The 12,680-nt window shown below is 37.4% G+C and overlaps 2 protein-coding genes across 3 annotated transcripts; both read left to right on the forward strand.

The window, feature by feature from the left end:
• Positions 1–3,106: 3,106 nt before the first annotated feature.
• Positions 3,107–7,604, forward strand: LOC142606765 (putative 2-carboxy-D-arabinitol-1-phosphatase). Its single transcript, XM_075778101.1, has 9 exons — positions 3,107–3,534; positions 4,000–4,105; positions 4,212–4,428; positions 4,521–4,639; positions 5,380–5,478; positions 6,224–6,271; positions 6,347–6,445; positions 6,563–6,670; positions 7,034–7,604. The coding sequence occupies exons 1-9, from the start codon at positions 3,152–3,154 to the stop codon at positions 7,406–7,408; spliced, it is 1,554 nt and encodes a 517-aa protein (XP_075634216.1). The 5' UTR covers positions 3,107–3,151; the 3' UTR covers positions 7,409–7,604.
• A 1,051-nt stretch (positions 7,605–8,655) lies between these two features.
• LOC142606609 (uncharacterized) lies at positions 8,656–12,680 on the forward strand. 2 transcript variants are annotated; one of them, XM_075777924.1, is made up of 4 exons: positions 8,656–8,781; positions 9,899–10,145; positions 10,259–10,362; positions 12,312–12,680. In XM_075777924.1, exons 2-4 carry the CDS (start codon positions 9,994–9,996, stop codon positions 12,341–12,343), a joined length of 288 nt encoding a protein of 95 aa, XP_075634039.1. In that variant the 5' UTR covers positions 8,656–8,781; positions 9,899–9,993; the 3' UTR covers positions 12,344–12,680. The 2 variants fall into 2 exon arrangements, with proteins under 2 accessions (XP_075634039.1, XP_075634040.1); XM_075777925.1 differs by having other exon boundaries at positions 8,677–8,789.

The following is a 12,680-nucleotide window of genomic DNA, read 5'->3' on the forward strand; positions in this document are numbered from 1 at the left end:
TTGCTATGTAGCACTTGCGTGCTGCCACTTGGTTTCCACACACCTCTCTTACTCCTTATTTTGTTAGGAATTTAATCATCAAGTGATAGGTTGAAGTCACGACCTTCCACGAGTTGAGGGTAGGTTGGCCCAATATGGCATTGTAAGTGGACGGACAATCCACGACAAGGAAAGTGACATCTTTTGTAATCTGCTGAGGGTAATCACCGACCATCATGGGTAATGTAACTACACGAAGGGGGTATACCTTCGTTCCTTCAAACCCGACGAGCAGTGCATTGGTGGGTACGTTCTCTCTCAATTCTCATCTGCTGGAACGCTGGGTAATAAAGGATATCGACAGAGCTCTCATTATCAACCAGAACCCGGTGAGTGTTACAATCCCCTACACGTATGCTAACAACAAGTGCATCTTCGTGGGGGTGGTAGAGTCGTTGAACATCTTCCTCTGAGAACCCAACTATGGGGTTGTCAACCTGTGCCATCTTTGGAATGAAACTCGTCAGTTGGACATTCTAAACCATCCTAAGGTAGGTTTTATAGGCTTTCCTAGATGAGTCAAATGTTGCGATGCCCCCTATAATCATCCTTATGTCTCCTAAAGGTGGCTTGGGGCACTCGCCTTCCTTTTTACCTGTCTGCTCCTATGGTAGGTCTATCCTTTCTTTGCTAATAAACCTTTGCAATTTTTCCTGTTTGATAAGGGCCTCGATTTGTTACTTCAAGTCATAGCATTCAGACGTGTTGTGACTGTGATTGTGATGAAAACAACAATACTTGTCTCTAAACCTTTTGCTTGGATTTCCTTTTAACTTTCTCGACTATGTTAAGGTTGTATCATCCTTGATCTGCATCAAGACCTGATCGATTGGGGAAATTAGTGGGGTAAAGTTTGAAAACCTTCTAGAGGTTGGCTTGGAATGCCTATCCTCCCGTTGGTATCCTGTTCAAGAGGTCTTCCATCCTCTCTCTTGTCGCATGTCTTCCAGTCTGTCCATTTTCTTGGGCTTCTCCTTTTGAGCCATTAATGCATCTTCCACGTTCATGTACTTAGTGGCTCAGTAAAGCACATTTGACATGGTCTTTGGGTCATTTTTGTATAAAGAGAACAAAAACTTCCCCTTCCACAACCCATTGGTGAACGAAGCAACAAGTATCTTGTCATTAGCTTCGTCTATCGAAAGGGCTTCGTTGTTGAAGTAGGTTATGTAAGACCTCAGCATCTCGTCCTCCTGTTGCTTGATGCTCATTAGGCATGCAGTGAACTTCTTATACCTATGCCCCCTGATAAAGTGCGATGTGAATTGCGCACTTAGCTCCTTGAAGGTGCCAATGGAGTTGGTGTCAATCTGTTAAACCATATCCTTGCAGTACCCTTTAGCGTAGTTGGGAAAGCTCGACACATGATCTCGTCCGCAATGCCTTGTAAGTGCATAAGGGTTTTGAATGACTCTAGGTGGTCCAAGGGATCCTTGGACCCGTTATAGGCTTCCACTTGCAACATACAGAACTTTGGTGGAAGGGGGAATGAAGTGATGGGTGAGGTAAAGGGCGAGTCCATTCGGTGGACCAGCTCGTCGAGGTAGTTTGACATTCGTCCCCGAGAGCGTTCATCATGAAGTCCATCATCTCCTTCATCATTTGCATCTCCGCAACCATGTGCGGCGGTGCGGTATCTGTGACAGATGGTCTGCTTAAGCCTGCTTAAGGTGTTGTTGCCTTCTGGTCCCTCTCTATTTTGCCTACCGTTGGTGTGCTGGAGGCTGTCACCCTCTTGCTCTTCTTCCTGATTTCGGGACTCGGCCTCCCTTTGGCATAACTATTCTTCCAGATCATGGTTCTGCTTTGTAAGGCGTTCCACAGCTGCTACCAAAGTCTGCACTTGTCTTTCAAGGGCAGCGGCGCGTGGTTCACTTTCCTGATTGTTTGTTGTTGCCATCGAGCATGTGAGTACCATACAAATTTTTTTTTTTCTAGAAAGTGGCAATATGGTTATCGCTTTCCCACAGATAGTGCCAACTGATGATGCTGAAAATCATTAGGAAGTTTAATGATCCTCACGTACCCTTGGAAACCTGCGTTACACAAATAAAGAGAAAACCTTGCAAAGAGTACCTGTGTGGTACCGGCCAAAGACCCTCTGAAGGTTAAGTTAGAAGAGAGGATTTTCTATTACTCTAGAGTGCCAGAGTTAGGGTATTATTATGCGTACCTTGATTTGTAAGGGCTTTGGGGGTTTTTATAGTAGTGTAGAGTCGACCTTAATTTCTTGGTGGAGAGGGTATTTCCTTGTAGAGAAGATCTCCATTAATGCTTATATTTCGAGGGATCCTTTCTTTATAGGGCTTCCCCTGATTGTGGTTGGGCATAAAATGCAAGGTATTTCCATATTAGGATTATTGGAGGTCACTTAGTCAACGTAGGCGCCACGTGGCTGTTGCTCGTTTCTGTTGCATCCGTCCACATTAAAGGCTCCGTTCGCTTCAAGGAGTCTGTTCGTTCAAGACATGACTCCGTATGCTGGTCCTTTGACTTGTTGGGCTGCCCAAACCGTCTCTCATGGTATCACTGTCGCTTACACTTAACTTGGTAAATTAAATCCGTCTAGTTTGGGATTTATCCCTATCACTGCCCATGCATTAGAGTTTTTAGAAGCTAATTATGGAAGCCTCTGAGAGTTTTTTTTTATTTAATATATATTTTTTATAGGAATGTCTTGCTGTTTTTTTAGGCATTTCATGATGTAAATTTGCTTATAGAAAGTTGTGCTTGTTAGGGGAAGACAAAGTTCTGTATCTAATATAAATTTAGCCTTGTAGTTGGTCTAAGATACTGATTCAACTGGCTTTATTTGGAGGAGTCTCCTTTGCAACGAGCTTTTGCTCATATTGAATAAAATTCTGCCATTCATCCTTAAAAAAAAAAACAAAACTTGAAAAAGAAAAAGAAAAAAGAAAAAGCAAAGTGGTTGTTAATTTTACATGTTCTATCTTGTGCCGCTTAGCACGTGTCATTTCTCTAACTGTCTCCCTCTCAGAGAATGAGATCGATTAGAAAGTAGAAACAACGGTAACCATACAAATTTAGAGCGCGAAACATATAAAACAAAGAAAACACAAACAAACACACACACACAAATCGCTTTCCAAAAATGATTTCAATCACACCCACCACTCTCGTCCTCCATAGAAACCCTAGCTTCTTCTTCTTCTTCCCCTCCACCGCTACCAGACCAAACCCTAGCTTTCCCTCCTTCTTCACAATCCGATCCTCCTCTTCCTCCTCCACCAGCCTCCAAGAGCTCGAGAAGGAGCAGGGCGAGCTCCGCTCCGAGCTGTACGCTTCCGCTCCGTTCCCGCCAATCAAGTCCGCGAAGAGAGTCATCCTCGTCAGGCACGGCCAGAGCACGTGGAACGAGGAGGGTCGGATCCAAGGGAGCTCCGATTTCTCCGTACTCACCAAGAAAGGCGAGGCTCAGGCTGAGACTTCGCGCCAAATGCTCATCGATGACTCCTTCGATGCCTGCTTCTCCAGGTTCTTTTCGCCTTTTCCCACTCGATTTCTCGAAGTACTTTTATTGCTTCTTAAAACAAATTTGCTCTTAAAGCACTTTTAATTAATTGCTACTCAAATAGTACCTAAATTGTTTAATTGTGTCATAGGTTATGGTAAAGTATAAATTGCGTGTAAAGTTTCAAAATTTGAGATTTTTTTGGAACTCTTTCTAGCTTAAGCTTTCGAAGAATCGATAATTTAAGATGGTATCAGGGTAAGAGGTCTTAGGTTCATTCCCTTGTGTCCGCCTCACCTCTCATTTAAATTTTCACATGTTGGGCCCCACTCAATGGTAGCTCAGGTGGCCCACACGTGAATTGGGAGTGTTAGATTAAATGCTTAAGTTTTTAGGAGAATTGGTAATTTAACGGCGATATTGATTTATTTAGTTTTGGTTTGGATAATAAAATGCTTTGGTTTGTAATTTGTATGAGTTTCTTTCAGCCCCTTGATACGATCAAAGAGAACGGCTGAGATCATATGGGGATCTCGTGAAACTGAGTTGATTACTGATTCTGATTTGAGAGAAATCGACTTATATTCGTTCCAAGTTAGTTTGCTTTCGCCAGTTTTTCTTACTCAGTTTTGGGGGAAGGGGTTGAATTTAGTTAATTTGATTTTGCATTACAGTTTCTGAGTGTATTAGTGGAGTGTAGGGTCTTTTGAAGCACGAGGGGAAAGCAAAGTTTGGTCCAGCTTTTCGTCAATGGCAGGTAGATGCTGCGAATTTCAACATAGATGGTCATTATCCGGTTAGAGAGTTGTGGGCGCGTGCTAGAAGCTGCTGGACTAAAATTTTACTCCATGAAAGCAGGTCTGTTCTTGTGGTTGCACACAATGCTGTTAATCAGGCTCTCGTTGCAACAGCAATTGGTACTGTTTTCCTTTCTCTGCTCTAACTTGATGTGAAAAATGTGCAAAGTGTGAATTTGAAAGTAGTTTCTCTCATTTTCTGTGGAAAACAGGTTTGGGAACGGAGTATTTTAGGATTTTACTTCAGAGCAATTGTGGTGTAAGCGTTTTGGATTTTACCCCACGGCCAGAGGGCGGGTCACCTTTTATATGTCTCAATCGTTTAAATCAGGTATATGGCATCTCTACTGGAAAAAGAAAGAAAGTTTAGGCAATTCTATTATTTCTAGTGCTTTCATGTGGAAGATAGAGTCAGTAAGATAAAGTTAATGCTTCTTGGTCTGAGCTAGTGAAGGGTGTAAAAGATCCACAATCTGTATTAGTATGTATGTTTTTTTTTGGATAAGATATTTATATGTGTTCGAATAAATATAGTTGAATGGATGTTACTTTTTATGGCATTATTATCAATTGCACTTGTTTTCCCTCTGGGAACTATTTTCAATTTAAAAAAAAAAAGGTTTTGAAGGGAAAACTCTTTCATTTTTGCAACAACAGTCTCTCCCCCTCTTTCTCAATCTTGCTTATTTATATCGTTCCGGAAAACCAAGTATTTGGAAAGGTAGATTTGAATTCTTGTAAAACTGTTTTTGTGCGTGTGTGTGTGCATGCTCGCTTGCGCATGCTTAACTCAGTCTGGGGATATATTACTCAGATGCGGCAATGGCTGAAGCAATTAACATACTGCATACCACCCAGATTTTATAACTTATATCTTCAACCGAAATAACAAGTGTTGATAATATGTATTTGGATGAGGACATAGTTACTGATTAAAATTACTTTTCCGTTTGCAAATGTAATTTGATTAATTTTCTATATTTAAGTTGTTTATATGGTGCCACAATTTCAATGCTATGTAGGATGTGTGGCAGGTTATGCTGGCCTTTAATTGTTATTAAACTGTTGCAGACCCCGAATTCACCTATTGCTGCTGGAAGTTCTGGAGGCAGGAAAACGAGTAATCGGATTATACTTGCCTGCCATGGATACACACAAAGCAATACAGAAGTAAGAAGGAATGACCAAAAAAGTGTCTAGTTGGTTCTTTTAACATATAGTTGAATTCTCCTTCATCTTATTCTTCTTTGTTTAATTGCTTGATTAGATGTAACCGGTAATTGAATTGTTATCAAAAACTTATTAGCTATATGTTTCTTTCATCTCTATTTGCAATTTAAGAAATTTGTGGTCTATTGATAGAGTTGTAAATTGATTCTACCTGAGATATTTGAATAATGGAGTATGGGGCTGGAAATCAGATTATTTATATAAAATATTCTCCCCCGCTCTCTCTTTACTCATCAAATATCAGTAAAGCTTACATTATATTAAGAGACTATAAATGCCACTTTCTGTGTGATGCTTTTCAGATTTAAAATTGGACAACAGTGGATAAGATCAAGGAAAATGTTGATTGCAAGAAGTTTAGTGTAAGGGAGTCATTGAGGAAACATTTAACTAGCTCTTGCACTATACTGGGCGATTTCAGTATGTGTTAATAAGCAAATGATTTTATACCAGGAATATCACAAAATTAATAGTTCACAAGAAATAGACACGGGGTTAAAATACCTCTGAAATGGTGTTGCATGATATTGGGTTACATATCGATGATTGTTTGAAATCAGGTTTCAACTTGTTGCAATTGTTGTACTTTATATCCTTTTTTTGGGGGAAGGGGGGTGGGGAGTTTTAGCCCAGTTTTTTTGTGAGTATCAGTGCTAGAAAAATAATCGCCTTAAATGTTCAACAGGCTAGTACTTCTGGGGATCTACCAATGAACATGCTTGGGATTATACAGGTAATGCTTTTATTACCATATGCATAATACTGGTTACAAATTCATGATCTAATTTTCTTTAGTGGTAAATGACAGTCCCAGAAAACTGCAGAGCTACTCCTTGATTTGAAAGTGAGTTCCATAATTAGCAGTCCTAAGAAAGCTTGTTTTGAGACAGCCATGGCTATCTCTAGAGTAAGTTCATTCTTATTACTGTTGAGTGAGAATGTACCAAAATGATCTCTCTCATATAAATATTCTTTTGGGACGTGGCATTCATGTCTTTACTCTGGCTAGCTTAATTGGTTGTAGGTACAAGAAGCTGCAGATTGCTTGGGTGCTGACTGTGTGCCACGCTATGTGGAGATGAAGCAGATTGAGCACCTTGATGTTGAAAACATGCTTCAGCAATCAAATAGGGCAAGATATCTTGACTTTTAAGAGATCTTTACTTCTTGCTTTGTTCTAAAATATAAGAAACTAAGACTAAGAAAATCTTGTAACCTGTGACTAATATTGAACCATTTGACATAGGATTAAGCTACATTTTTATTATATCCATGCTAGTTGGTGACTAATAGCATGAATTTATACACAATGGAATGAAATATACACTTGCATATACATACATAATGCATATGTATGTGTTTTTCTCCCATTTTTGGATTTGCTTGTCCATAGTGACCTAGGCTGTACTAACCAGTCTGAAATGAAGATTAGCTACAAGTTTTGTGTTTGCTTGACCAAGTAAAGTTTTTGTTTTTGTGCTTGTTTTTTCTGCAGGATGCAACTGAGGTTTCAGCTCTTCCACCTGGTTGGTTAAATAAATATGAGGATAGAATTACATCAGCAGTATGGAATCAATCTGAGAAGGCTTGGCAATCGCTGTTGGGTGAGCTGTCTGCTGAATCTGAGCCGTCAAAGACAATTGTTGTAGTTGGCCACCCTGCAATTCACATAGCATTGATGGGACATTGCCTAAATTTGACTAAAGAATGGATGGGATCATTTCATCTTGATGCAGGAAGCATTAGTGTCCTCGATTTCCCTGATGGCCCTTCCGGAAGAGGTGTTATTCGGTGCATAAATTACACTGCCCATTTGGGGAGATGGTCAATACCTATCACGAGATCAACAGTGGGTGACGAAGAGTTTTGATTGTAAATATGTATAGTTCTTAATTAAACTTGGGAATAATACTTCCATAACCAATTAAAGGAATATCAAGGTGTATGTGATCAAAATGTAGATTAGAGGAAATGAAATACTTACATGTCCAATTAATGGAATATTAATGTGGATGTGATCATGATGTATATAAGAGGAAATGAAGAACCCAGTTTTAAATTTCTAACATGCCAGTTAATGCAATATCTTTAAAGCATCAAAGGCCAAATTATTGGTTTCTTAAAAAAAAAAAAAAAAAATTTTGCCATAGAAGGAGTGAATTTTGAGATTAATAGTATGTTTTCCCCCCTTTTTGGTAATAAAAAAAATTTAAACAAGAACTATTTTTTGCCCTTTAGTGTGTGTGTGTCTATATATATATATATATATATTTTTTTTTTTTTGGGTGGTGGAGAGTGGGGGTGTTAAGCAAAAGGACTAACGGAATTTTGGATTCATACTATTTTATGTTTTTTTTTTTGTGTGGTTATGTACAGTGCTTAAACTTGGAAGGAATACTGCCATTCACGGAAAGAATATCAAGTGGATGTGATCACGAAGTATATTAAAGAAAATGAAGAACGAAGTTCTAAAATTTCAAGATGCCGGTTAATTTAACATATTTGAAGCATCAAAGACCAAACTGTGGTTTAAAATAAAATTCTGTTGCCTTTGAAGAATTATAAATTTATAGGTGTAGTTTGGGATACATTATAGCGTCCAACCTTCTAGGTTTGAAACAAAGATCATAGGATTAGCTTTTACTTACCAAATATAATTATCAGCATTTGAACCAAAGATATAAGGATTAGCTTTTAATTACCAAATATAATCATTAGTCATTTGAGCTAAGGATATACATAGTCGAGTCTTTTAAGGACACTCAAATAGTGGGCTCAATAGACTTGAAAAACGTGTCATAAATTTAAAAGTCTCAAGTTCCTTCCACTATAATATCAATCCACAATATTTTTAAAGTATTTTATTGACAGGGAGTTGAATAGTTTAGCTAAATTGAGACCTCACTTCCTTAATTCCTTTTATATATATAATTTTTTTGATTTGTTTGTTTGTTTAGCTGGGTAAATTAGGTGTGATCCCATCTAGTCTCAGCTTTATTTTATTCTTGTATGACCTGTAAAAAACGAGGCCCATAAGAACACAAGACCCAATTGAAATAGGAACATTTGAGACCCAGACAACCAAATGGGCTTGATCCAGTCCAGTAAGCTCTCACATTTCATTTCATTTTAGCTGACAAATGATAGCCTAGCCTTGGGTTTTACAGAGGTTTTAGGGTTTGGAAATCTGAAACTACCTAGGAAGTGAAGGGACGTTTGAACAATCAATCCAGCAAATTCTAGGTATCTATGTATGTTTCATTCTCTTAATTGTTTTATGCTTTCGATTTCATACTAAAATTATGTCTTGCACAATTCAGAGGTTTGTACAAAACAATCAATTATCTCTCTCTCTGTCTGTCAATTTAATTTCAAAAACCCACTTCTTATTTCTTTATTTTTTTAAATTTAAAAGCTAGTATGATCAATTACTAGCTTCAAATCTAATGGGTTTTTTTCCCTGAGAGTTTAACCTGAAAATTTCATCAGCTTAAATAAATTGAACTGTTTTCTCTGTAGATTTGTTGCAATGGCACTCATTGAGATTTAGGGTCAAAGCTGCTTTCTTAGTTGGAATGTAAAAAGCAATCATTTTTTTTTTTGGTCTGCTCACATGCACTGAATTGTATCAGGGAAATCAATGTGTTAAATGGGCCTGTAAGTAGAAAACAAGTCCCTTTGAGTGTTGCAAAGTTGCAAGTAGAAATTTCTCCACTTGTACTGAGTTGTGGATTTTATGGTCTAAATTGGGTGGCCCAATACACTGACTTGATTTCTGATTGTTATCCATTCTGATTTTCCCAAACTTCATTTGACATTTTTCTACTCAAGTTTTTTCTTTTTACTGCCAATAAAGAAGTTTTTGACAGCTTACCTCTTTGGTTTTGTATTGTTCCAATAAGCGATTTAACGGTTTCAAATTCAAAATTTTTATTTTCCTTTTGGGTTTTGGATCTTAATGCTGCATTTTAAGTGAATTAGAGTTATAGGCCTGATGCTCTGTTTGTTTGATGAGGTTTTATGTGACACACAATGATGGTGGACATTGGTAGCCATACACAAAACACTTTATCTTTGGGAAGATGATGAGATGATTGTTTTTTCTGACAACACAGCTCAATCATTTGTAGATTGTAAACATTATTTGATATTTGTATTAATAATACATAACACTAACTAATTCAAAAATTGTTATTAATATTAAAAAAGGGAAATAGGCAAATCAATTAGACAATAGTTTTTCGTTTTGGTAATTTTTTCTTCTAATATTAACTTTAGCTAGTATCAACTATCTGCTTATATGATTGAAAACAACACTTTTTCACAGATGTTACCAAACACTCTTGTATTTTTCTTGCAGCATTTTTCTATTCAGCAATTATTGAGAAACAACACACTTTTAACTAGCTGTACCAAACCAATTCTAAGACTGTGAGGGAGAGAAAGACATTCAAAATGGCAGCTTCGGTTGCTGGAAGATCCACACTAGTGCGTGCATTTTGCAGAGCATCAATGAATCCTTCTTCGGCAACAAGGAGATTCTCATTGCCCCCACGTATGTCCAATTTTGTGCCTCATCGGTCTCCCACTTCCTCTCCTCCTTTAAGGTACTACTCTTTATTCCTTCTATGTTAACGCTTTCTTTTTCTCTATCTCTAGCTCTCTGTACTCTGATACTAATAATATCTAATCCCTTTTGAACTTTGATTGGCTTGAAAAGGTTGCTTCGAAGAGAACTGAGTTCTCTTCAGCCTGTCCACTCTGCAATTGCTTCGGCTTGCCTTGTCTCCAAGCTCCCCAGCGAAACCAGCACCTCCACTGAAGGTAAAATCTCTCGCTCTCTCTCTCTCTCTAACTTATATTTATGCATGCATGTTGAAATTATTTGAAGAGATTGTTTCATTATAACTTATGCTAGTGAGCTACAAATCTTGGTGAGGGGTGTTTTATAATTTGATCTTGATTAACACATGATTGGATGCTAGAGAATGTGCACTGTCGCTGGTGGCTTTAATTCAGTCAAGAGATGGGACAATTACAATGCTGAATAATATTTATATTAGAAAAGAACAGTAATAAACGATATTGATCTTTCAAGTGTAGGAGTAATTAATGATAATGTAATATAACTAGTTGCAAAAAGCACCTAACTTTCTAAGTAGCTCTCTTTATATATATATATATATATAATTTTATTTTATATTTTGGGTAATGGTAGCTAAATAATTCTATTGAAATCAATTATCATTCCTCATGAAGTGTATGGGCTGAAGAGGAATGACCATTCATGAGGAAACGTATCAGCTGCAGTCAGCTCCACTAAGGTAGTGAGGTTGTGGAGATGTATCATGATGTGAAGGGTCCAACGTAACCCGGCATCATGAGTACCGAATATCTCAATGTCAAGGTCACTGATGAACAGTTTGTTTGGCATCGGGTGGGCATTGTTGTGAACTTTTTTATTTTTTTGATTTGGAAGGCAGACAAGTGGTTGAGGAAAGCAGTACAGATGTTAGAAAGAATCAACCCTGTGAGAGGTATCCTTGATGGATCAAGAGTGGTTATTCTGTGCATGATACTGTTGAGGGTAGCAAATGATTGGTATTAATGCTAAATGATGTTGAAGAAGAGCTTTGAAATTATTATGGTCGGAGGAGGGACTAGGAACTCTTATGCAGCCAGGCTCTGAGAAGAGAAGTTGGACAGATAGTTTTCCTTGAGTGCTGACTGCCATTTTGATGAACTTTACTCGTGACTACTCTGTATGAGTGGCAATTTGAAACTTTTTTGCGGTAAAGAAGTTGAGGATTAACCAAAAACAACATTTTCGTTGTCCCTAGTCCCAACTTGTACTGTAGGGATTAGAAGATGCATCCTGGGGAGATTGAGTGCAAATACACTGGGGACTTCAATTATCTCAAGCTTGTAGACAACATGATACTGTGTGAATCTATTATGCTTTACATGGAAATAACATAACAGTTGATGAGATCCTATGCTGTGTAATTTTAATCTCTAAGAATATGTGAAAGGAATGTTAGAGAATTTTTTCAGATAGTTGTCTGCAACCCATTTTTAAGGTTGCTTTGAGTGTTGTGTAAAGAAAAGAAAATACAGATCTTACTTACTTTATTTACTTATTATGATTTTCAGTTTGTGAGAAAGTAAAAGTTATGCATAAGTTAGCTGAAATAATTTGTGAACCCAGACTCTCAATTGAGTGGAAATTTATTGTCCTGGTTCCTGCAGCATTAACAAACCTAGATCCATAATGTCTCATTGCTTTGTCCACCATCTGGTCCTTGATTGGTATGAAGGAAAGAAAATAAAGTGTGTAAAAATGTTAAATGAGATCTTAAGGAGGCCTTTGCAATTTTCTTTTTCTCTTCTCCTTGCACACTTCAAGAGCCAAACTGCCATCATGTATTGGAAAGCATGGTGAGGTAAGAAAAATTATCAATCAAAACCTTGATAATCAAATAGCAGTGAATGAAACAGGACCCTTTGTATGAATGAACTTCAGAACAATCTATGTGATAGAGGAACATATCACTCTCAGAACAAATAATTTGTAAAGATTTACATTAAGTAAGGAGAAGTCTTTTGGCTCCAAAAAAAAAAGAAAAAAAGAAAAGAAGAAGATAAAAATGCAGCTTGAGATTGAAGCTGCTTTACCTGTTGAAATTTTTGTATTTTCGGTTTGTGAAATTTTATTGATTGTTACTATAAGAAGCAAATTCATAACATCTATTTCTTCTCACTCTTGATGACAGGTAGATTTGCAAACTATCTCAGTCCCATCTAGTACTGAGTGCAAGCCAAGATCAGAGTTGTTCTACTTTTTATCATTGGCTCATTAGTTCATTTCTGAAGTTGGAGTTCAGGTCTTCCAGGCTTAATTTCTGAAAACGCTTTTCTAACTTTCTTTTACTAAGTAGCAACCCTCAAGCTATTTCCTGAAGTTCTCCTACTTTGTTATATATATGAAAAATTTGATTCACTTTGATGGGTGAATCTATGTTTCCTGTTGTTTTAATTACTACCACATGAATCATTTGATAAAATATTTGGATGTGGAAGCAGAATAACTGCACATTGGTTATGATGGTAATTATTGATTAAGATAAATCAGTTAAAAATAA

The sequence above is a fragment of the Castanea sativa genome, chromosome 8, assembly GCF_040712315.1.
Source record: "Castanea sativa cultivar Marrone di Chiusa Pesio chromosome 8, ASM4071231v1".
Classification (NCBI taxonomy): Eukaryota; Viridiplantae; Streptophyta; class Magnoliopsida; order Fagales; family Fagaceae; genus Castanea; species Castanea sativa.

Excerpts from the sequence above, each read along its gene's own strand:
- LOC142606765 (XM_075778101.1), top strand. The coding sequence starts at position 3,152 with ATGATTTCAATCACACCCACCACTCTCGTCCTCCATAGAAACCCTAGC. Across the intron at positions 6,272-6,346 it reads ACATGCTTGGGATTATACAG|TCCCAGAAAACTGCAGAGCT; the intron begins GTAATGCTTTTA and ends GGTAAATGACAG. Across the intron at positions 6,446-6,562 it reads CAGCCATGGCTATCTCTAGA|GTACAAGAAGCTGCAGATTG; the intron begins GTAAGTTCATTC and ends AATTGGTTGTAG.
- LOC142606609 (XM_075777924.1), top strand. The coding sequence starts at position 9,994 with ATGGCAGCTTCGGTTGCTGGAAGATCCACACTAGTGCGTGCATTTTGC. Across the intron at positions 10,146-10,258 it reads ACTTCCTCTCCTCCTTTAAG|GTTGCTTCGAAGAGAACTGA; the intron begins GTACTACTCTTT and ends TGGCTTGAAAAG. Across the intron at positions 10,363-12,311 it reads AACCAGCACCTCCACTGAAG|GTAGATTTGCAAACTATCTC; the intron begins GTAAAATCTCTC and ends TCTTGATGACAG.